The sequence below is a fragment of the Acinonyx jubatus genome, chromosome C1, assembly GCF_027475565.1.
Source record: "Acinonyx jubatus isolate Ajub_Pintada_27869175 chromosome C1, VMU_Ajub_asm_v1.0, whole genome shotgun sequence".
NCBI classification, from domain to species: domain Eukaryota; kingdom Metazoa; phylum Chordata; class Mammalia; order Carnivora; family Felidae; genus Acinonyx; species Acinonyx jubatus.
In genome coordinates this window covers 119,727,775-119,749,537 of record NC_069381.1, presented here as the reverse complement: position 1 = coordinate 119,749,537, position 21,763 = coordinate 119,727,775, and the positions used below count along the sequence as shown (strand labels likewise).

At 37.5% G+C, this 21,763-nt stretch overlaps 1 protein-coding gene, 1 long non-coding RNA gene and 1 other non-coding gene across 5 annotated transcripts in view; 2 read left to right on the top strand and 1 right to left on the bottom strand.

Annotated features, from left to right (window-relative positions):
* The window catches only part of DPP10 (dipeptidyl peptidase like 10), a 635,980-nt gene extending 624,697 nt beyond the window's left edge, over positions 1 to 11,283 (top strand). For both annotated transcript variants that reach the window (XM_027055933.2, XM_027055935.2), the window contains exons 22-26: positions 2,452 to 2,551; positions 2,832 to 2,890; positions 2,997 to 3,069; positions 7,279 to 7,352; positions 9,071 to 11,283. In XM_027055933.2, the coding sequence (XP_026911734.1) occupies positions 2,452 to 2,551; positions 2,832 to 2,890; positions 2,997 to 3,069; positions 7,279 to 7,352; positions 9,071 to 9,205 (441 nt within the window). In that variant the 3' untranslated portion in view covers positions 9,206 to 11,283. The remainder of the gene's footprint in view (positions 1 to 2,451; positions 2,552 to 2,831; positions 2,891 to 2,996; positions 3,070 to 7,278; positions 7,353 to 9,070) is intronic.
* The window catches only part of LOC113598258 (uncharacterized), a 67,833-nt gene extending 49,132 nt beyond the window's left edge, over positions 1 to 18,701 (bottom strand). Inside the window, exons 1-2 of one of the 2 annotated variants that reach the window (XR_008295278.1) lie at positions 18,521 to 18,701; positions 17,659 to 17,803 (exon numbers count right to left, since the gene is read on the bottom strand). This is a non-coding gene — a long non-coding RNA (uncharacterized LOC113598258). Of the gene's footprint in view, positions 1 to 17,658; positions 17,804 to 18,047; positions 18,361 to 18,520 lie in introns of those variants that run through there. The other variant, XR_008295280.1, reaches the window with a different exon arrangement.
* On the top strand, positions 7,992 to 8,094 carry LOC113598425 (U6 spliceosomal RNA). Its single transcript, XR_003419076.1, has one exon. It is a non-coding gene; the product is annotated as a U6 spliceosomal RNA (small nuclear RNA).
* Positions 18,702 to 21,763: the final 3,062 nt, after the last annotated feature.

Sequence of the window (21,763 nt, the reverse complement as noted above, 5' to 3'; positions counted from 1 at the left end):
AAGGAGTTATTCAGTTTCACTGGGTATCTCCCATGTATACATGAGGTATGCATGTTAATAAACATTTTTTCTCTTTTTTTCCTTTTTTTTTTGAGAGAGAGAGAGAGAGAGAGGGAAAGAGGGCACACAAGAGGCAGAAGAAGAGAGAGAGAGAATCCCAAGCAATATGCCCAGTTCAATTCCATGACTGTGAGATCTTGACCTGAGCCGAAATCAAAAGTTGGACATTCAACTGAGCCACACAGGCACCCACCCCAATTGTTTTTTTCTCTTGATAATCTTTTATTACAAGGCATCAGCAATGAATTCAGAGGATTGAGGGAAATTGTTCTTCCTTTCCACTTCTTTCTTTATATGTGTTAACACTCTTAAGCCTACTACTTCTGAATTTTGCTGACCTAAGGATATTTTTATATCTTACAAAAAGAATGAGTAAAGGCACTCTGTGATGGCTTACGTCTATAAAGGATAATTTTACATCACTTAGTTCCCAATTGTTGGAGAAGCTTTGCTCAAGCTTCTGGGTACTAGCCAACTAATCTAGGACAAAACGGACATGGGCAAAGGATGAAAAATCATTTTCCCTCTACCCTTCTCAACTCTTGTCTGAGAACCCTGTAATAAAAGACAGATCCACAAGAGAAAAACAACAGAAGTTTATTGACATGTACACCTCACGCATGTATACATGGGACATACCTAGGTAAAGTGAGTAACTCTCTCAGGTGAGTTTAGAATTCAGGCTTACATACCATCTTAATAGGGAAAGGGGAGTGGGATATAGGCCTTTTAGGAGACTGATTATTAGCAAAGATGAATGGGCCCTTAGAAGAACAGATAGGAAATGTGATACTTTGCGACAATCTCTCCAGGTGTGTTGTGGACTTCTAGTGACAAGAGTCAATCTTCCTTAGTTGATGACACTCCCAGGAAGGGGATCTATGACAATTGAGTTCTTTCTGGAGGATCTGTCTTTAGGCAGGTAGTGGGAGTTCAGAGAAAGGCTTTCCCTGTCATTTGTTATTCTCCAAGTGCCTGCAGCTCAAAATAACCAATAGGCAAAGTGGCGTATTTTGGGGTGGCATATTCTGCTACTCTTTGTTCTCTCAGATACTTCGGTAATCTCTGACTGCATTTAGGACTTTGATGTCAATCATCCCAATTTTTAAATAGTCCAAATAAGCATAAATGAGATTCTGTATTTCACATCTCAAGAATTTAGTGAAGATAGCAGATCACTATTGCATAGGACAACACTAATATCATCTGGTAATCTTTAAAGTAGACCTCATCATGAGCGAATTACATCAGAATTTCTGAGGCTAAGGCCTGGGTATTCATTGTTTTTGTATCTCCCAGGATACTCTGATATCTAGCAAGATGAAGAACACTGCTCAGAGTACAGCTAAAAATTAATTTATAAAATGAATATATAACTCAGTAGGTCATTCCCCTTAGCCCAAATCTATTAAATTGTTAAAATCTCTTATGGAATTTTCCTGGACAAATCATGGACTACAAAAGAAAACTGGACATCTTGATTTTTTTTTAAGAATTTAAATTAGTTCAGGGTGCCTGAGTGGCTCAGTCGGTTAAGCAGCCAACCTCAGCTCAGGTCATGATCTCACGGTCCGTAAGTTCGAGCCCTGCATCGGGCTCTGTGCTGACAGCTAAGAGCCTGGAACCTGTTTCAGATTCTGTGTCTCCCTCTCTCTGACCCTCGTTCATGCTCTGTCTCTCTCTGTCTCAAAAATAAATAAACGTTAAAAAAAATTTTTAATAAAAAAATAAAAAAAGAATTTAAATTAGTTCAAAAGCTTTGCAGGAGGACATTTAAAAATTAAATTTGAAAAATAATCCAACTCACGTAAGTAGTAATATTATTTATCAATCTCATTTCATTCAAATAGTGAATTGTGTGGGACTGAAAGCAGAATCTGTATTTGTGAAAATAGATTATAAATATTTAATTCTTATTTCCTATTTCTACATAACCAACATTTTTAAATATTTCACTAAATATACATATGTAATTTGCTGAAAATGATGTACGAGTTAATAAGGGCTATATTTCCCTAGCTTTGAATGAATTGGAGTTGTTCCCAAATATACTACATGAGATGAGAAAGCAAACATTGGACACTGGTGATATATAATTAATTTTATATTTTCCCTAAAGTTATTAAAATAGCTTGTTAAAATTTTAAATTATTTTCCTTTTCAGCTGTACAAAGTGTATCTTACCGTATTCTTTCCTCAAGTCTGAGACATCAGAAGACATTCTGTTATGCATATTACCAAATAGTGATCAAAAGCTAAAATTATCTCCAGGGATAAGTGATGCGCGCACGCGCACGCACGCACACACACACACACACACACACACACACACACGCAAGCACACACACACACAACACACCTGTTATTATTATTTTTTTTTAATTTTGCCAGGGGTATGGTGGCTATATTGCATCAATGATCTTAAAATCAGATGAAAAGCTTTTTAAATGTGGATCAGTGATTGCACCCATCACAGACTTGAAGTTGTATGGTGAGTACTTCCTACAAATTGACCTAATGTATGGATTTGTAAAAAAAAAAAAAAAAAAAAGAGAGAGAGAGAGAGAGAGAGAGAAGAAAAAAGAAAATCCCAATGCAGAAGAGCTCAGTTGACCTCACTTATTGTGTGCTATCAGAGATGTTTTCAGCTGTTTATCACCTCACTGATTCAATCAATTTTACTGGAACATATGAAATGTAGAAATCAAATAATGAAATAAGCTAGTCAAATGATTTTTAAATTCTAAAATTTCTGTTTTCTTGGGTCACAGCCTCAGCATTCTCTGAAAGATATCTTGGTATGCCATCTAGGGAAGAAAGCACATACCAGGTAACAAAATTTAAAATAATCAAGAAAGCGTATACTTGTTCTAAAAATTCAGTCAAATTACAAATATAAGTAGATCTATATAGAGATATTTGTGCTTTCCTTATAGGCATCCAGTGTCCTCCATAATATTCATGGCTTAAAAGAAGAAAATATATTAATAATTCACGGGACTGCTGACAGTAAGTATCATATTTGCTGCTACTGCTTGATGGGGTCTGACCTTGAACAAAGGGGTACATCTATGAACTTACTTACAAAGGACCCTGTAAACTTTCTGAAGGTGATAGCAGAGGATAGTGGCACAAAGAAGTCAATTTGTGATAGGGAGTAGGAAGAAGGAAGTCAAGACCAAGAGGAAAGGAAGTTGTGAGTCTCAATGACAACACCATCCAATAAAACTTTCTGGGATGATGGAAATGTTCTGTACTTATGCTGTGGAACACTACAGCCACCAGCCACATATGGCTCTTGAGCACTTGAAATGTGTTTAATATGATCAGGAACTGAATTTTAAATTGTTTAATTCTAATTAATTAAAAATTTAATAACCGCATATGGCTGGTGACTGCCACTGTGGCGTTACTCAGCACACTTCAAATGGAAACTAGCCGAGAAAACAACAGGATAGCAAAAAGATGCCAGCACTGAGATAAAATTCTGATGAGATCACTCATTTAAAGTTAACACAAAAACTTTCTAAAGAGCCCTTTTATATCACTTCTCCTTTTTTCATCACTTTAAACACTGGATATGGATGTGATTGACATTACTAGTAATAAATATAATTTTATATTCTCTTTGAAGTGTTTAGGGTTCAAAGAATTTATATATATATTTGTTATTTTATGTGATACTTTACAACAGAAGGCTGAGTATTTATGGCTCCATTCACAGATGAGAAAAATCAATTTCAAGGAGGAAACTGATTTAAAAAAGGCTGTGTGGCTCGTGAGCAGAGTCAAAGCCTTGAATCAGTATTTCCTAACACCTGAACTTGATTTTGTTGGTCTATCCTGCCCTGACTATGTAGTTTTACCCTAATTTACAGACAATATCCCTAAAAAGGTCTTATAGCAAAGACTATATAAGCTGTTTACCTTAACTTAAAGTATGCCAGGACATGATTAGAGTGTAGATCAATACTGATGTATGTGTGTGTGTGTGTGTGTGTGTGTATGCATATATATATACACACACACACGTGTTTATATATATATATATATACACACACACGTATATGTATATAAATACACAGTCTACAGCATGTAATGTATGTGTATATAGTGTGTATATATAGTGTATACTTCAAATACACACACCACATATAATGTATTATTCACTACATAAATTTACATAGTGTGTGTATATTTGAATAAACAGGTAAATGGATGAGAAGAAACAAATCACTCTTAGGTATGATTCCAAATAATTTATGTGGTACACTCCCTCAAGGAAGCAAAGCTTAACTCTCCTCCCTTACCCCTTAAGAATGGGTTGTACTTAGTGATTTGCTTCTAAAGAGTACTGTACGGAAAAGGGGGAAAAGAGTGACTTTATAATAGAGAAACTCAATAAATAACATCTCAGCCAGGTGATCAAGTAACATTGATGGTATGCACCTTTGACATCACTTCATGAGAAAGGCATTCTCTATGGTCTTGTCCCAAAAACCCATTACCTCAGTCTACCCACGAGAAAAACATTAGACAAACCCAAATGAGGTATATTTGCCAAACATTTGACCTGTACTCCTCAGAATTGTCAAGGTCATCAAAAACAAGTCTGACGATTTCTCATAGATCAGAAGAGGTTAAGGAGTCATGATATCTAAATGTTTCTTAATTGTAACAAATGGGCCATAATAATGTGAGATGTTAACAATAGGAGGATTTGGGTAAGGGGCATACATGGACTCTCTGTATGGTCTTTTCAACTTTTCTGAAAATCTGCAACAATTATAAAATTTTAAAAAATACTTAGATGATCTCATACCTGTGTTGGGTTAAATATAGGAAAAAGAGGATAAACATTTTGAGACATTAGAATCTTGTTCTAAAGTATTATGATCTTACATGTATATTAATAGTGGCAACAAAAAATAGAAATCAAGTGTTGAGTATATGTCAGAAAATATGCCAAAAGCTTTTAAGATTACACTATCCTTTTTTCACAAAAATGTTGCAAAACAGGTATTATTACTCTTAACTGATTGGGGAAGTAAATATTATGGAATGTATCTAACCTGCCAAATATCACACAACTACTAATTCATAGAAAGGGGGTTTGAATCTGTCATGAAGGCTCTGAATCTGTCATGATGTGCTCTGAAGCATCAGTTGTGAGACTAAGTTCTCTTGGGTGTTAAATTATTTTACATCTGGTCATTACCCTAGAATGTATTAGTGCTCTCCAAATGTCTCTGTCAATGTGTGGCAGCTATTAAAGAAAATCATGTTCTTCCTGTCTGACTCAGCCATGGATCTGGGTTTTCACCCCACTGATAAAATACTAGCAGAGGTTCAGCACTGGCCACTTCAGAGGAAAAGCACCTGTGTGTGCATGCACACACGCGCGCGCGCGCACACACACACACACACACTTATACACCCACCACATACATACACCTCATAAGGGCCTGGTGGATTATAGGTGCTCAATGGCATTGTAATAGTACTAATATTAATATTATCCCCAAAAACTATCAACAAATTAGTTCACAAAGACAATCAGACCCTTAATACTCCTGTTTTAGGATGGGGGCTAGTGATAAATTCCAACAGGATTCACACCAGAAACTAAACAAAAAAAAATCTAACTGGAAGATATATTTGTACATTTATCTTCTCAGCTGAATCCATACAGTGAAATGACAGAGTCCCTTTCAAACTTTTTTTTTCGATAATAAACAACTGAGCTCTGTTAGGGATCGTTTTACCTCAATCATTGTCACCCCCCCCCCCATCAGCATTTCAGCATTTCTCATAACTCTTACATTTACAGGGCAATTTTCAAACTTACTTAGAAGTAACATGATGGGGCGCCTGGGTGGCTCAGTCGGTTAAGCGACCGACTTCGGCTCGGGTCATGATCTCGCTGTTCATGAGTTCGAGCTCCTCATCAGGCTCTGTGCTGACAGCTTGGAGCCTGGAGACTGCTTGGGATTATGTGTCTCCTTCTCTCTCTGCCCCTCCCCCACTCACACTTTGTCTCTCTCTCCTTCAAAAGTAAATAAACATTAAAAAAAATTAAAAAAAGGAAAGAAGTAACATGGTCTTAACAGAAGACCATGGGAGAGGGGAAGAAAAAAAAACTTAGGGAGGGAGCCAAACCGTAAGAGACTCTTAAAAACTGAGGGTTGATGGGGGAGGGGAGGGTGGGTCATGGGTATTGAGGAGGGCACCTGTTGGGATGAGCACTGGGTGTTGTATGGAAACCAATTTGACAATAAATTTAATATTAAAAAAAAAGTAGTAACATGGTAATACTCTAAGTACAAAAGGAAGAAGTTGAAAAAGATTTTGGGTAGATTTTAAAAAGATTTAAATTATCTTTTGGAATCTTTTATTGTCTGCTATGTAGTAGGATTAAGCAGCATCATAGAATTAGAGCAATGAAGAAGATTAAACTATTTAAGTCCGACCTAGTTTGATAAAGACACTTAAAGGTTAGCTTCAAAGTTATTTACAGAAATTTAAAGATGCACAAAGTATAGGAATAAATAGCCAGGCAGCATCTGAGCCAAGTGCTGCACAAAGAGGTTTGAGCGCTCCATCTGTCTTCAGAGCTAGTTAGGGCAATTTACACAGCCCCAATCTACTGTGCCGTGTATTTCAGAGTTTTGGACCTTAGGTTCAGGCAGAGAGGGAAGACAGAAGGAAACAGGAGAAACCTGTATGATCCCCATTAAATACTGAGTCCTTCAATAATGAGATGTAGAGTCTAATTTCTTAACATGGAATAATTTTTTCCAATTTAAAAGAAAACAAAATGTCAGAATCTGACAGACACTGGGCCCCAGTAATCCTCAGAGAGGAATGGAAAGATGGTTTGCTATATTATCATACAGATAGATATTCAGTGTGTTAAATAGTTGTAATGATATAACATATTTGAACAATTAGAAATAAACAAATGATAAAGTAAATTTAAATACCATCCTTTACAATAAGTACAGCCTCAGTAGTAGCTCCTGTGTCCATCTATTTTTTTGTAATGTTTAGTATTTTTTTTTTCATAAACCTCAAAGTTTTATCAGCATCGTATCTTACTGGCTTTCGAGTTGATGTGCAATGTATGTGAGGTAACATAATCTCTTTAAAAAATGATTTAAAACGTTCTGATCCTAACAAATGTATCTGCATTGAATAATATAATTTAATTTCTTACAGCAAAAGTCCATTTCCAGCATTCAGCAGAATTAATCAAACATCTAATAAAAGCTGGAGTGAATTATACTATGCAGGTAAGCCACTTTTTCACAAGACTGTTTTCCTACCTTGGTTTTTTAGTTATGGGATACAGAACACAGCTTCTGTACTACTCTGTCTCCCATGCTATTATTTTTAACTGTGATTTTTACGTATCAAAGATTGTGGGCTGTTTTCCCGTTACCATGCTGAGAAGGTAGATCAGCTCATGCTTGATAACTAAATTGAATAAACTTCCAAAAGCATCTTTTTCCTCTCAGACTTTCATCTCTATCATGAATAATGAATTGTCTTAAAGGCTTAATGTTCTATTTCCCTTCTAGTCCCTTTATCATCCTTTATTACATGCGCAACCACATATAGTAAATGGTATCAAAGACTTACTTTATAGCGATCACTGGGCTAGATGGATCAATACGACAGATCTTACACCTTTAAGGAACTTTCAGTCTGAGGGAGGAGTCACAGAAGGGGGAAAAGAAGTGATTTTCATTTTTCAGCATTTTAAAGAACCAAAAGTAGTTCAACATTTCTACAACACAGGTACCAGGGTTAGGGTGATGACCCATGGAGATGTAGAGATAGACAGATGGTAGGTCATGCCACAATACGAAGGAGCAGGAGGCTTTCGTCACAGCAGTGAGGCACCATCTAAAAAAGTTATACTTAGATACTTGCTTCAGCAGCACATATACTGAAACTGGAACAATACAGAGAAGATTGGTAGGGCCCCTGCACAAAGATGACATGCAAATTCATGAAGCATTCTATATTTTTTGTATGAAACTGTTGAATTACTGTGCTGTGCATCTGAAACCAACATAATACTGTAAGTCAACTGGAATTAAAATAAAAACTTGAAAATATTAAAAAAGTAAAAAATAAGTGATGTCATGTTAATAGTACAAGTAATAAAAAGTTTAAAAAATAAAAAAAATAAAAACTTTACACCCAGGAATTGACAAATATTTGTATTTGTAATTTTAGAAAAATTACTAATGTCTTTTATATTGGAGGGGTCATGGTCAAAATAAAATTTGTACCGGACAAGATTAAACAGACAAGGAAGACTTTATTTAAGACTATTGCAAAAGGGGAGAGAAATTAAATCTTTTGAAATAGAGGGCTGGAGAGTATTTAATAACTGAGGTGGAGGGAATCATAGGTCATCTGTGTGTGGTAATTCACCTTACCAAAAGGAAAAGTAAACTTTGTTTATGACAAAAGGTAGTTTTACAACTTGGAGGAGGGTTTATCCCCTTCAATATTTACATTTAGGAGAAATGGCTTTTAGGTCCTTGAGAAGGACATTTCCTAAATTGTAAAAGTGGCACTACTGAAGAAGATTTACATACAAAGGGACAGAGAATTTACAAAATTGCGAGTTTTCTAGAGTGAATGCTCTTAAGAAAAGAAAGGTCAGGGCCCTATAGTTGGGAAGAAACTAAAATTTAGTCAAGCTGAGGGGAATGTTAGTGTTGTCTTAGCCAACACGAACACAGAGAGCTCTACTTTTTTTGACCAATGAATTTTAATTTAAATACATAGAAAATTGTATTTTATCTCAATTATTACCATGGGATTATAATTACAAAAAGAAAAGCTGGGCACAAAGAACTCAAGAGTTAAATTAGGTTAGATTTTGGTCAGATATTACTTTCCAAAGTTCCCTTGCCATTGGGCTAAAGGAATGAATTCTGAGGGACAGTATCTATTTGGTAACTTTAAATCTCTTCCTCCCTCAATATCTTAGATCTACCCAGATGAAGGTCATAACATATCTGAGAAGAGCAAGTATCATCTCTACAGCACAATCCTCAGATTCTTCAGTGATTGTTTAAAGGAAGAAATACCCGTGTTACCACAGGAACCAGAAGAAGATGAATAACGGACCCTATTTATATAGAACTGAAGGGGATATTGAGGCTCAATGGAACCTAACCAAGAGACTGTAATATTGTACATGCTCCAGAATTCCAAAGGCAGCTTAAGGAGGTGACACTGGAACAGCACACTCAGAGACAATGAACTAGAATTTGAAACCAGATGTCCAAGTCTACTGTGTTGCTAAGGGTGCAGAACCTGTTTCTTTGTGTAAGGAAGGTCTAAGGGTTGGTTTCCTGGGAGAAATTAGTTTTGCATTAAAGTAGGAGTAGTGCATGTTTTCTTCTGTTATCCCCCTCTTTGTTCTGTAACTAGTTGCTCTCATTTTAATTTCAGTGGCCACCATCATCTTTGCATAGGATGCACACTTACTTATCAGTACCACACCCCTGATCTTTGATGGCTGAGCTGCAATCTAACACCTTACTGTATCTTTACAAGTGCAATTCCTTCATTGTCTATTATTATGCTTACGAAAATATTCAGTTAATAAAAAACAGAGTATTTTATGTAATTTCTGTTTATAAAAAGACATTATTAAATGGGTCAAGGGTCATGTAGAAATACAGATTTCAGCACCTTCCAAAGTTCAGCCAGTTATCAGTAGATACAGTATCTTTAAAACAACACACGAGTGTATGTCTCACAATATATAGACACACGTGTGCATATACAGTCAATAAATCTATCTTTACATGTTATTCATGCTACAAAGGATAAACTTCTGATGAATTACAAGAGATGCTCTTTTACAGGCTGTAATGGATGCTTTGTTTAATGAGCCAAATATGATGAAACATTTTTTCCAATTCAGACTCTAGCTGTTGCTTTCCTATAAATGTTTGGGTTGTGTTTGGTATCGTTTTTAGTGGTTACTAGTTTTCTAGTTGCAATTTAATTTTTTGAATATGATACCTTGTCACATGTAAATTAGATACTTAAATATTAAATTATAGTTTCTGATAAAGAAATTTTGTTAACAATGCAATGCCACTGAGTGCTATTTTGCTCTTTTGGTGGAGAAGGCTTTTTTTAAAACACTTGGTCCTTTTACTTCTCTCTCTCAATGCAGAATCAATTCTCATTTTCATTGTAAAAGCAAAGAGCTGGATTATTTCATTCGCCAGTTCCTATTAGTATTCTGTGCCTGCCCACTTCATCTGTTACTGTTTAATTTAAATCCTTCTGGTGAGAATTAGAAATGAAATATTTTTTATTCATTGGCCAAAAAGTTCACCAACAGCAGTGTTTGCTATTTGAGTTGAAGGCACAAATGCATTAATTCCTGTGCTGTATTGACTTGCAGTAGTAAGTAACTGAGAGTGTAAAATAAACTTGACTGTCTGAAGTCAAATTTAAGTCATGAGAATATTAAATTTGGTGACTAAAATCACTTTGGTGACTTAAGGGATCTTCTCAGATGTCTGAAAGTCTGTAATCAAGCTTAGAAGTTCAGATAATTCTAGGCAGCATGCTATGTTTTTGTGGTTTCTCTCAAATTCCTCAGGACAGGCTGGATATCATGACATTAGAACACCAGGAGGAAACTTAAAGATGTCACAGAACTGCTGAGTAACCCTCCTGTTTGTTTAAAGGATCAACTCCAAAATCTGGGTATTTGGAAACGTAGAGATTGTTTTTTAGATATTCGACTTTTCTTCTGGATGCTATGGTATTGTGTCTTCACTGCTCCGCTGAATTCAGTTTAAAATGGGAAAGGCTCACTTTTCTGAGAGACCCATTTCAGGTCTTTTTCAAGAACAGTAAACACATTTTTTTAAAAAAAATAAGTTTTAATGTTTAAAAGGAAAGTTTTGCCTATTTTATTAAGATGGAAATTTCTTTTTAGGCTGATTTGAAGTCCAACTGAAGCTTTTTAATCAATATTTTAAATTTCAACCACTAGAGTTTTTTATGATGCAAATAATTATGTTGTCTGAAAGATGTGGTTTTATTGAATGTCTATTTGAGCAACATTTTAAAAGTATTACCTTTTACTGTTCATCATTTCTCCTGTTTTATTACTATTATCAATGTTTATCTATTTTTCAATTAATTTAATACAGTTTCTAATGTGAAAGACATTTGTCTGGAACCCACTTTCACCTTAAAGGCTAAATGGACCTCCAGTGAAAACATACTGCTTAATAGGAAGGTGGACATTTTTCATCTCCCGTGATTCTTTGAGTTTTAATCACTGGGCTGCTTTAGAAAAGGGAGTGCTCACCGACACAGACACCAGTTATTAGAAGAGTCATGTGACTGAACGTTCTCCCTGATACATTTGCCCTTGGTTACAATCCAACTATTTCACGTGTATTTGTGCATTCTAACTGCTTCCTAGAACTCCAGTAGCAGGCTTTTTAAGTGTGATTTGCCCCCTAAAGGTAAAAACCTCAAGACAAACTAAAAATTCTATAATAAAACAGGTAAGCAGTATCAAATCATCCACATAGATACACACATAACCTTTCAAAACTATGTTTTTAAATTTTTTTTAATGTTTATTTATTTTTGAAAGAGAGAGAGAGAGACAGAGCATTAGCGGGGGAGGGGCAGAGAGAGAGAGAGACAGAATCGGAAGCAGGCTCCAGGCCCGGAGAGGTCAGCACAGAGCCCGACGTGGGGCTCGAACTCATGAACCGTGAGATCGTGACCCGAGCCCAAGTCGGACACCTAACCGACTGAGCAACCCAGACACCCCTCAAAACTATTTTTAAAAGAGAAAAGTGTTGTTTCTGTTACTTTTTATGTTAATTGCCTCCATGGAGGTCTCTGATTCAACACCTAGACACTAAGGTGACCATGAGATCTGTTTGAATTTCCCTGGGAACTAAAGGAAGATACTCTTCAAAACGTGGGTCTTAGTTCACCCTGAGAGGGTGTCTTTTCTGACTGGATACTTAGCATAGGAATCACCTTTGAGTGTCATGCACATTCCAGTTGTGGATCAACTATAAAGAGGTGATGTGAACATGGGTCTTTACCATACAGGGGATTATTTAAGCCATTGTCCTCAAGTGGTGGGCTTTGAAACAGAAGAATCTGGGACTGAATTGCTCTCAAATTTCAAAGATCATGGAGGGCGCCTGGCCTGTATAAAGAATCACGTATGAAATACCTCCTCGTCTCTCCTCAAATGCTCTCACCACCTTCACATCGTACAGCACCCAGCAGTACATAAATAAAACTTTCCCTCTGCTGTGTTCTCTTTCCCTTTCTGTCTGGGGATTCTCTGCCATAATATCAGCTCTCTACAGGAACCAACACTCTCATTCACTTATGCACTACAAATATACATCAGGATGTTCATACCCACACTCAAACCTGGTTAATGGAAGACAGGAGCGGTTGACTACATGTTCCCCATTTTCTTTCCTCAGATAGTCTGCATGGTCCTTACAAGGCCCCATGGGACTCAGTTGCATACCTTTCTATTTCCCATTTCCCCTATTCATCTCATCTCAGTCCCTCACTTGTATCTCCTAGAATCAGTTCTCAAAATAAAATACACATGCATCAGGGTGTACTCTGGGGGGAAACCTTTTGGCCCACAAGAGTATACCAATGTGAATACTACAGGATGAGCAAATAAAATGAAAATAAAGAGGTGCTTCCTTTTCAGGTTTGAATAGCTGTTTTTTTTTTAATGTTCATTTTTGGGGGAGAGAAAGTGGGGCAGGGACAGAGAGAGAGGGAGACAGGATCAGCCAGTTCTGCACTGACATCAGCAAGCCTGACATGGGGCCCAACCTCATAAACTGTGAGATCATGACTGGAGCTGAAGTTAGATGCTCAAATGACTGAGCCACCCAGGCGCCCCTGGAACAAGCTGTTTCTACCTAAAATTTCCTGGATGCTTACTAATACCAAGTATCAACTAAGTGTTCTACATTCATTATCAAATTAAACTTCTCAATGTGCCCTCAAGTATGTAAAATGATTCCCATTTTACAGATAAGGAAATGGGACTCTCAGAGGAGTATGTAAGGTGCCCACACTAGTATAACTAATGAGTGAATAGCTGAAAACCTAGCTCCAGCCATTTGGGAAGACTTTCTGCTCTATAGACTCTCTTCAAGTAGGAGGGGTTTCATCTCAGAAAGGATTCTGAGTATTTAAACGTATAGTTCCAGATATTTTAAAGAATGATTTGATACAATAATACTGATAGGTAATGATAGGCTAATGCACCACTCTAGCCATATTTGAAGCTACGTGGATTCACTGACGTCAAGAGGATGTATGTAATATTAAAGCATATTTTGTTTTTGATTGGAAATATGCAAGAATTATTCCCATCCATGGAAACCCTTGCCCAGAAGACAATGACCATATATGTAAGATGTCATTAGTAAAATCCCTTGTTTGGACGTTATGCCAAGAACATTCCAAAATCATTCCAAGAGGCATTAAAAACATTATGTTGATCAAAGCATCCAGGCTTGTAAACATGAAAACCCTACCTAATCTTCAAATATTAAAACCCAGAAAGCACACTGCAACATTTAGAGCTATACCTGACATCCGCAATCCTCTTTATAATACGACTTAGGAAAACTTCATTACCTCCCATTTGTCTATCACTAGAAGAAATAGATTTTTTTGTTTTTACCACTGATCAGATCTGCTAGCAACAGTCATTCCATTGGGCAAATTTCCAGCAGTTTTGGAAGAAAGAGTCTGTAAATTAAAAAATTTCCTTTCTCATCAAAGACAAGGCAGACAGATTAAAAAAAAAGTCCTATCAAAGTACAATTTTGATTATTTTTCTTTTAGACTTCCAATTAAGTTTAAGATAGTCTGATACAAGCATTGTAGGCTTGTGATACAGCAGCTTGGTTAAAAGTCTCTGGGCTGATTCTCGCAATGTCCTCTATCAGACTTGGCACCATTTTAACTAAGTAATCTTTGGCATAAGTGAAGCTTAATAATACAGAAGTCCAAAAGAGTCAATAGAAGAGGAATTCATGTATGTTCAACATCTAGGCGCTCTGTCACATCATCTCAATGAATGCCCAAACCAACCACGTGAGACAAGTGCTGTTCTTGGAGGAAATCAACATTCAGAGAAGTTAAACAATTTTCCACAGGGTCACACAGTTATTAAACTGTTAATAAACCAGGACTGGAACACATACCATGATGACCTCAAAGCCTTCACATGTGATAACCCTATCTATGAATTTTTTAGCTGGTGAATTCTTAAGGTCCATCCTGCATATCTTCAGGTTGAGTTAAACTTTCAAGTCCCTCACTATTCAGGGTCGCCACTTAGTATGCATCTGATTTCAAGTAACGATGCAAACTTAAAAGTGGCTTAAATACCCCTGACCCAATATGTGGGCAGTTTGGGTACTAGCTGAGAGTTCCTTAGAAATGCAGACTCTCAGGCACAATCCTGGCCCTCCAAATCAGAAAGATTTGATGGTAACAAATCTCAAGTGATTTATATGCAGAGTAAAAGTTTGAGAGACACTGGCTTAAAGAACAAGAACCTTTATATACTCACATCACAACAGAGCTAAAATTGGGTGCTTCTGGGGGACAGTTGAACAGATCAGTCTGGAAATCAAATCACAGGCTCTTCCCACTTTGCCACTTCTCCAGCTTCCCTTTGTTATCTGGCTCCTTCATTAGCTTCTAGATAACCACAACTGCCCCAGCTGGTGTGTCCTTTCACAACAGTATCCCAGGCTAGATAGACAAAGAGTGACTATGGTTTTTATCAGGAAAGATGACTTTCTCCAGAAGTCTCCAGCAGAATTCCTTTCAAAACCTTCTGTCCAGGCTTTGGCTGCAAGCCCCTATTGTACGTAGGTATACAGGTGTGGCAGGCTAGGAAGTTACATATCTGAAATTGCCTTCCCCTTAGTGGGGTGCAAATAAGAATGTAAGAACAAGGACAATGGCTGTAAGGCAGGTGCTCAGTGTAGGACACAGAAGAAATAGGTAGATCCTACGAAAGGTGGTAAGAGCCTACTTGCCGATATTTTCACTACAGAGAGATCAAGACATTGAACAGTGAGGACCTGGGGTTTACACACACCCTTCGTTTGAAGGGATCTCACTTTTCCTCCCAGAAATCCCCCCAAATCTGCCCCACCCTCTCTTCTGAAGAGTTGGTACGCTCCTTCCCTAGCTGACATTTTCTCTTTTCACCTTTGCTCTTCATAATCAACATGGTTTCTAGTGCAGGCAGGCAGTTTTGAAATTTGATTGCTGTGCTAGCAGTCCCATTTTGCAGGCTTTATTTGCTCTAACACGATTTATGATGCCTTGATTATCTCCGTATGGTCTGAATTGCTAGTCACACCATTAATTCTCCTGATTGATGGATTACATAAGGCATATTCCAATGGGAAAAGCAAAAGAAACACAGGTAACACAGCCTCCCCATTCACAAGCTCTTTTAATGGGAGTAATTGTCATTACACTCCAACTCTCTATCCCTTTAGGACACCATGTGTGACTTTTAATGATCTGTATGATGTAATTGGATTCTGAGCCTCTGGGGAGAACAAGTTGTAAATTCTCTTGCCCAGGATAAATGGAAAATTTCAACTTCAAGGTTGACTTCAAATCATGTAATAACGAAAAGACGTTTTGTGCCTACTATGCGGCAGGTACTGTGCTATTTGATACAGCATTAGGATCCCACCCCCACCTTTTTGAACACTTAATTTAATTAACATGTCAAATGTATAAATGGCTATTTTCATTCAAATGTTATAGCTAAAGGAGTCATCATTTACTAAAAAGTATCAGCATATTCAATCATGGTTTGATTTTCACTGAGTCATTTATAATGCTCCCTTATGGCATACGCTAATCCCTTGGACCTGTTCCCTTTGAATAACTATCTCATAATGAATTTACTTGTTTTTCCCAAGTCAAAAGGACTCCACAGTCCACTGTCGCACTGGCTAGCAGTGGGTCTGTACGCAGCTACCTATCCCACATCAATTTAGAGAAATTTGGAGTGAAGTCCTGCCATTTCCTAACAATTCTTTCTCAATTCAAATAACCCCTGAAAGAGGGACTGTGATTACAAAATTTTGGGTTAAGTTTAATTTTCTTATTTTGTGGTGTGTTAGATTTGTTTTAACTGAAGAATACACAGCCTATAAAAACAAGTATTTCCACAGGATTAAAAATGATAAATAAAACGAACTGCTGCCCCCAGCTCACTATCTGCCTTAGGATCTCAGTTCAGTCTCTCTCTAGCTTAGACGCAATACAAGTCATACACATTGTATTTTACCAACCTTCTTTTGGTATGCTTTCCTCAAGCCCAGAAAACCATATAATTTGCCTGCTTTCCATTTGTTCCCAAATTGATAGGTATTAGTAAAAGAAGTTAAGAAGTTTGGTACATGAAATCTATACCAAACTAAAAAGTTTGGTATATGTTTTAACTTCATCTGGACTCTGTATCTGTACAATATTTTGAAATTTAATTTAGTTTATCCTCATTTACTTCGTCAAATTCTATCTCCCAGTTATTTTGAATTCTTCTCAAAACCTATATTCCCTCTCATTACTCTACGTCATTGAGCATAATGCCTCATTCATGTATACTTTTTAATGTGTGTGATTTATACTATACCCTAGTCTGTTTATAATTTTCTCAGGAAATAAAAGGTAATAACAGCTAACATTAACTCATTGCTTAGTCTGGGCCAGGACCCAGGGAAGCCACCTTGGCTCCTCTGGGCAACCCACCTGTCTTTACACTTTAGCAAATAACCTTAGCCCAACCTCAGCCCATGTGATTCACCTATGTATATCTATACATTATGCATTCTTTCCTAGAACGAACAGAGAACTTCTGCACATCACAAAACAAAAACCAGACCCTTTACATAATGCCTGGGCACTAAGGGACCAGACCCCCTTGAACAACCCCCAGGGCACTAAGGAACCTGACCCCCTTGCACAACCTCCGAGCACTAACATCTGTAGCTGGCACCATCGAGTCTGCACGTAATCAAGAAATATTATGACCTTACTGATTAACTGCCCTAAATCCCTTTAAAAATCCCTGGGCCAGACAGAAACCTTGAAGTTGACCTTTGGAGAAGAGCCCCCCATTTCCCCAGGTGGCCCGCCTCGGCCTCCTGAATAAAGCTCGTATTCCTTTCCAGTCAAGACTCCCTCATGAGTAATGGCTTTTCTAGCAATAGGCAGCTGAACTTAAGTTTCGGTAACACCAGGATAAGCTCATTAACAGATTTATTTCACCTTTAAAGCAGCTGCGGGAATTAAGTACAATCACTATCCTAATTATTATATAAGGAAACTGTAAGCTTAATAAAGTTGAGTTACTGAAAGCCTATGGATTACTCAAGTAAGACTCACTGGTTAGTGCAATCAAAGAAAAAACATTAAAGAACTAAAGCTTTCTCACTCACATGAGGTCAAAAATGGGCAGGTGTTATATGGTTTTACGCTCACCTGTTATTAGAAACACATGTCTCCAAGCTCTAACCTCAAGGTTGAAGGAGACACCCAATAGCAGCTTTCAATTGCCATCTCTCAGAAGCGATACCCATCACACCTGCCTGTAGTCCGTTGTTCAGGATAGCTCTCAGGGTCCAACCTAATATCAAAGAGATTAGAAAATTCAGGGAGGCAAATGTAGAATTTAGGGAGTGCTAGCTATCACTGGCACAGTCCACAATTCTGAATAGGAGACATTTCATGTACTCCTTTGATTTCCCCCTTACACGGAGCACAATAGACCCCACCCCAAGAGACGTAATCCCAATCCTTTCCAGCATAGACCCCGCGATTTCTGGGAGGACAGGGCTGAAGACGGTGGTGTAGGAAGATCTGGCACTCACCTCTTCCCACGGACAAAACAAATTTACAACTACATATGCAGTAATTTTCTCGGGAAAAGACTTGACAACTGGTCCAAACAAAGCCTCCACAACAAAGGATAAAAGGGCAGCATCCAAAGCAGGTAGAAGTGGTAGGGTCTCACCAGAGAGACCCTCTAACAAACAGACAAAACACTTCAGGTGTAGCAATCCACAATCAGAAGGCAACTCCAAAATACAAGAGTTTTCCCTGGAAAGCAAGGGCTGTGTGCTTTACATCAGGCACCCCAATCCCTAGATCCTACACAGGAGACATGAGCACCCAAACTCCTGGTTCTGAAGACAAAGGGGGATTCTCTATAGGAAAACCACAGGCTGTAGGGAAAGGAGAACCTCCTCTTAAAGGGCCCATGCAAGGACTCACTTGCCCCAGGACCCAGCGCAAAAACACCTTTGAAAAGCTCCTGGAGAATATTTGAAGGAGACACACTTACTAATCTTAAAGTGTCTGCGGCGGAGATGGGAACTCATTGGGACTCGCTCCAGCAACAGAGACACCAGAGGACGCCACAGTCCGGCGGATCTCGCTCAAACTTGCTAAAGCCAGGCTGACCTGCGTCCTTTGGAAATTCTCGGAACCTGTTAAGTACCAGGGCGCATGCGCTGCAGAAGGTTCCCGTCTGCCTTGGAGCAGCCGCGCCTGCGGTCAGAGTGAGTCCGTGTTTGTTGTTATTAGTTACCGAACGAGTCCCACAGTGAGGTGTGGAGACGTTTACAATTTAAAACGGTTCACGACGGTGGACGAGGACCGGATAACCAAAATACATAGTGCCATTTGGAAAGGGACGTAGGGGGTAGGTCGGCTTCCAGAGTAGCATGGCTTCCGGAGCTTTCTTGCCTGATAGGAACCCAATTCCCTTCTTCAGTGTTACGCAGTTGCATGCTGTTTACATATTTTTAACATTAAAAAATATTAATGTATTTCTGTGGGGCTGGGTGGCTCAGTCCGTTAAGCATCGCTCTCGGTTTTCTCTCAGGTCACCAGCTCAGGGTTTGGTAAATTCCAGCCTCCCCGTCCCCCGCCCCTTGTCGGGCTCTATGCTGGCAGCACAGAGCCTGCTTGGGATTCTCTTTCTCTCTGTCGCTCCCTCTCTGTGCTTCCCCTGCTTGCACACAGAAAATAAATAAACTTAAAAAAAATTAATGTATTTCTTAAATCTACCTGTAAGCCGGTGTAAAGTCAGTAACTAAACCTAAATTATTATTATTTTTTTTAAGTTTATTTCTATTTCTTTTGAGAGAGACAGCAAGCCGGGGAGGGGCAGAGAGAGAGAGGAAGACAAAATCCCAAGCAGGCTCCGCAGGCTCCGTGATGTCAGGGCAGAGACCGACTCGGCTTGAACTCAAGAACTGTGAGATCATGACCTGAGCCAAAATCAAAAGCCAGCTGCTTAAATGACTGAGTCACTCAGGTGCCCGAAACCTAAATTCTTTTTAAAGCATAGTTTAAGAATGTGCACAATCTTTGGAGGAATAGGGTACCAGAACTTCTTTACCTGTCACTCAAAATATAGGTAGCTAATTTAAGACCATCTGTAGCAATAATAGAAGACTATGTCCCTTAATCTGAGCTTCATTTTTGTCTATTGAAAAGAAAGATTTTAATCCTGACACTTTCCCTTTATGATCAATAAACTGTGACTTTTTGAATCCCAAGACCCAGATACATAGACTCTTTCTATGACCTTCTACTTAAATTTCTTTTTGAATGAACTCTAATTCATAAAACCATGCAAATGATGTTTTAAAGTGTATAATCCCTGGGGCTCCTGGCTGGCTCAGTCAGAGGAGCCTGTGACTCTTGATCTCAGGGTCATGAGTTCGACTCCCACGTTGGGTGTAGAGATTACTCAAATAAATAAACCAAAGAAATAAAAGTGTACAATCAAATGGTTTGTAGTCTATACACAAAGTTATGCAAATATTATTTTCAGAACATTTCTGCCATCCCAGAAAGAAACCTTATATCCTAACCTTATGCCCTATGTCTACTTTTCCTTAGCCCCTGACAAGCACTAATCAGTTTTCTTTCTCTACGGACCTGCCTATTCTGGAATTTTAATGTAAATGGAATCATACAATATGTGGACTTTAGTGATTGGCTTCTTTCATTTAGCATAATCCATGTTGTAGCATGTATCAATACTTCAATTTTTTTTTTGTGGCTGAGTAATAACCCATTAAGTGGATATACCACATTTTCTTAATCCACTCATCAGTTGGTAGACATTTGGCATTTTGTCACTTTGGGGCTATTATGAATAACGTTACTATAAATAATCTAGTTTTTGTGTGGACAGGTTTTCAACTCTGCTGGCTATGCACCTAGGAGGGGAGTTATTGGTCATATGAGAACTGGTTTAGTTTGTGAGGAACTTCCAAACTGGTTTCCGATATGGCTGCACTATTTTACATTACTACTAGTAATGTGAAAGGGTCCAATTTCTTCACATCCTGAAAATGCTAGTTTTTTTTTTTTTTTTTATTGTTAAACATCCTAGTGCGTGTGAAATATCTTGTAGTTTTGATTGGAATTTACCTAATGCCTAATGGTATTGAGGATCTTTTCATTTACTTACTAGTCATTTGTCTGTCTTCTTTAGAGAAATATCCAATCAAAATGGTTGCCACTTTTTAATTGTGTTATTTTTTAAGAGTCTGTCAATATTCTGATACTGGTTTCTTATCAGATATACGATTTGCAGATAATTTCTCCCCTTATGTGGGTCTTTAATATAAGATATTGTCTCTTTATGCTCTTCTAAATTTTATATCAACTTTGCTTGATCCATCTGTTCATTAAGTATCCCAAAGTTTGAAATTCTACATCTCTTCCTTCTTAATTAAAAAATTTTTGTAAAGAAAAAAAAGTTTCTATAAAGAAAATTTAATGCCACCAAACCTTTTTCTACAGTACATGCAGGAAAAGCAGGACAAATGCCTGAGTTTTCCCTTCTACTTAAACATTTTCAAGATGATTAATTGATTTCCTATCATTCTCCAAATTTACCAAGAAATTATTTTAATTTTAAAAAATTGTTAGAAACTTACAAATTTAAACACGTAGTGTGGCTTTTAATCCTTTGAAGTTATTATCCAAACTGATGCTTTACAGCATGCCTGTCTGAGTTGATCTTTAAGTTTGTTCCTGAGTCCTTTTGTTATAATCCAGGTAGTTTGTGACAGCTTCTTTTCTTTGTGTTATGCCCAAATATTCTGTACTTTCTTTGTATTTCTTTTCCCTCACTTGGAGCTCTGGTTCTTTACAATGAAATTGAATTTGTACATTATGATTTGAACAGAAGTGCTCAGTGCTACTAGGTTGATCATTATTTCTAGGCTTTTTCAGTGGACAGAGTGAGAAAATTAAAAAAAAAAATGCTATCCACTGAGTACCCATTTAATAAAACTAATTATTCATTTATTTTAACCTATAAATCAACATTAGAGTCTCAGGGAAAACATGCCAACCTTGCCACTAATAATAAGATTAGTAAATCATATTTAGTTTATTTTTTCAGTTTTTTCAATCCTTGGAGTATAGAGATGAATTAATGTATTTAAAAATCATTTAAAGGAAAAAAGTCCTTTGTTTTTAAAACTTTCTTTTAGTATTTATTCTTTTTTTTTTTTCTTTTCAACATTTTTTATTTATTTTTGGGACAGAGAGAGACAGA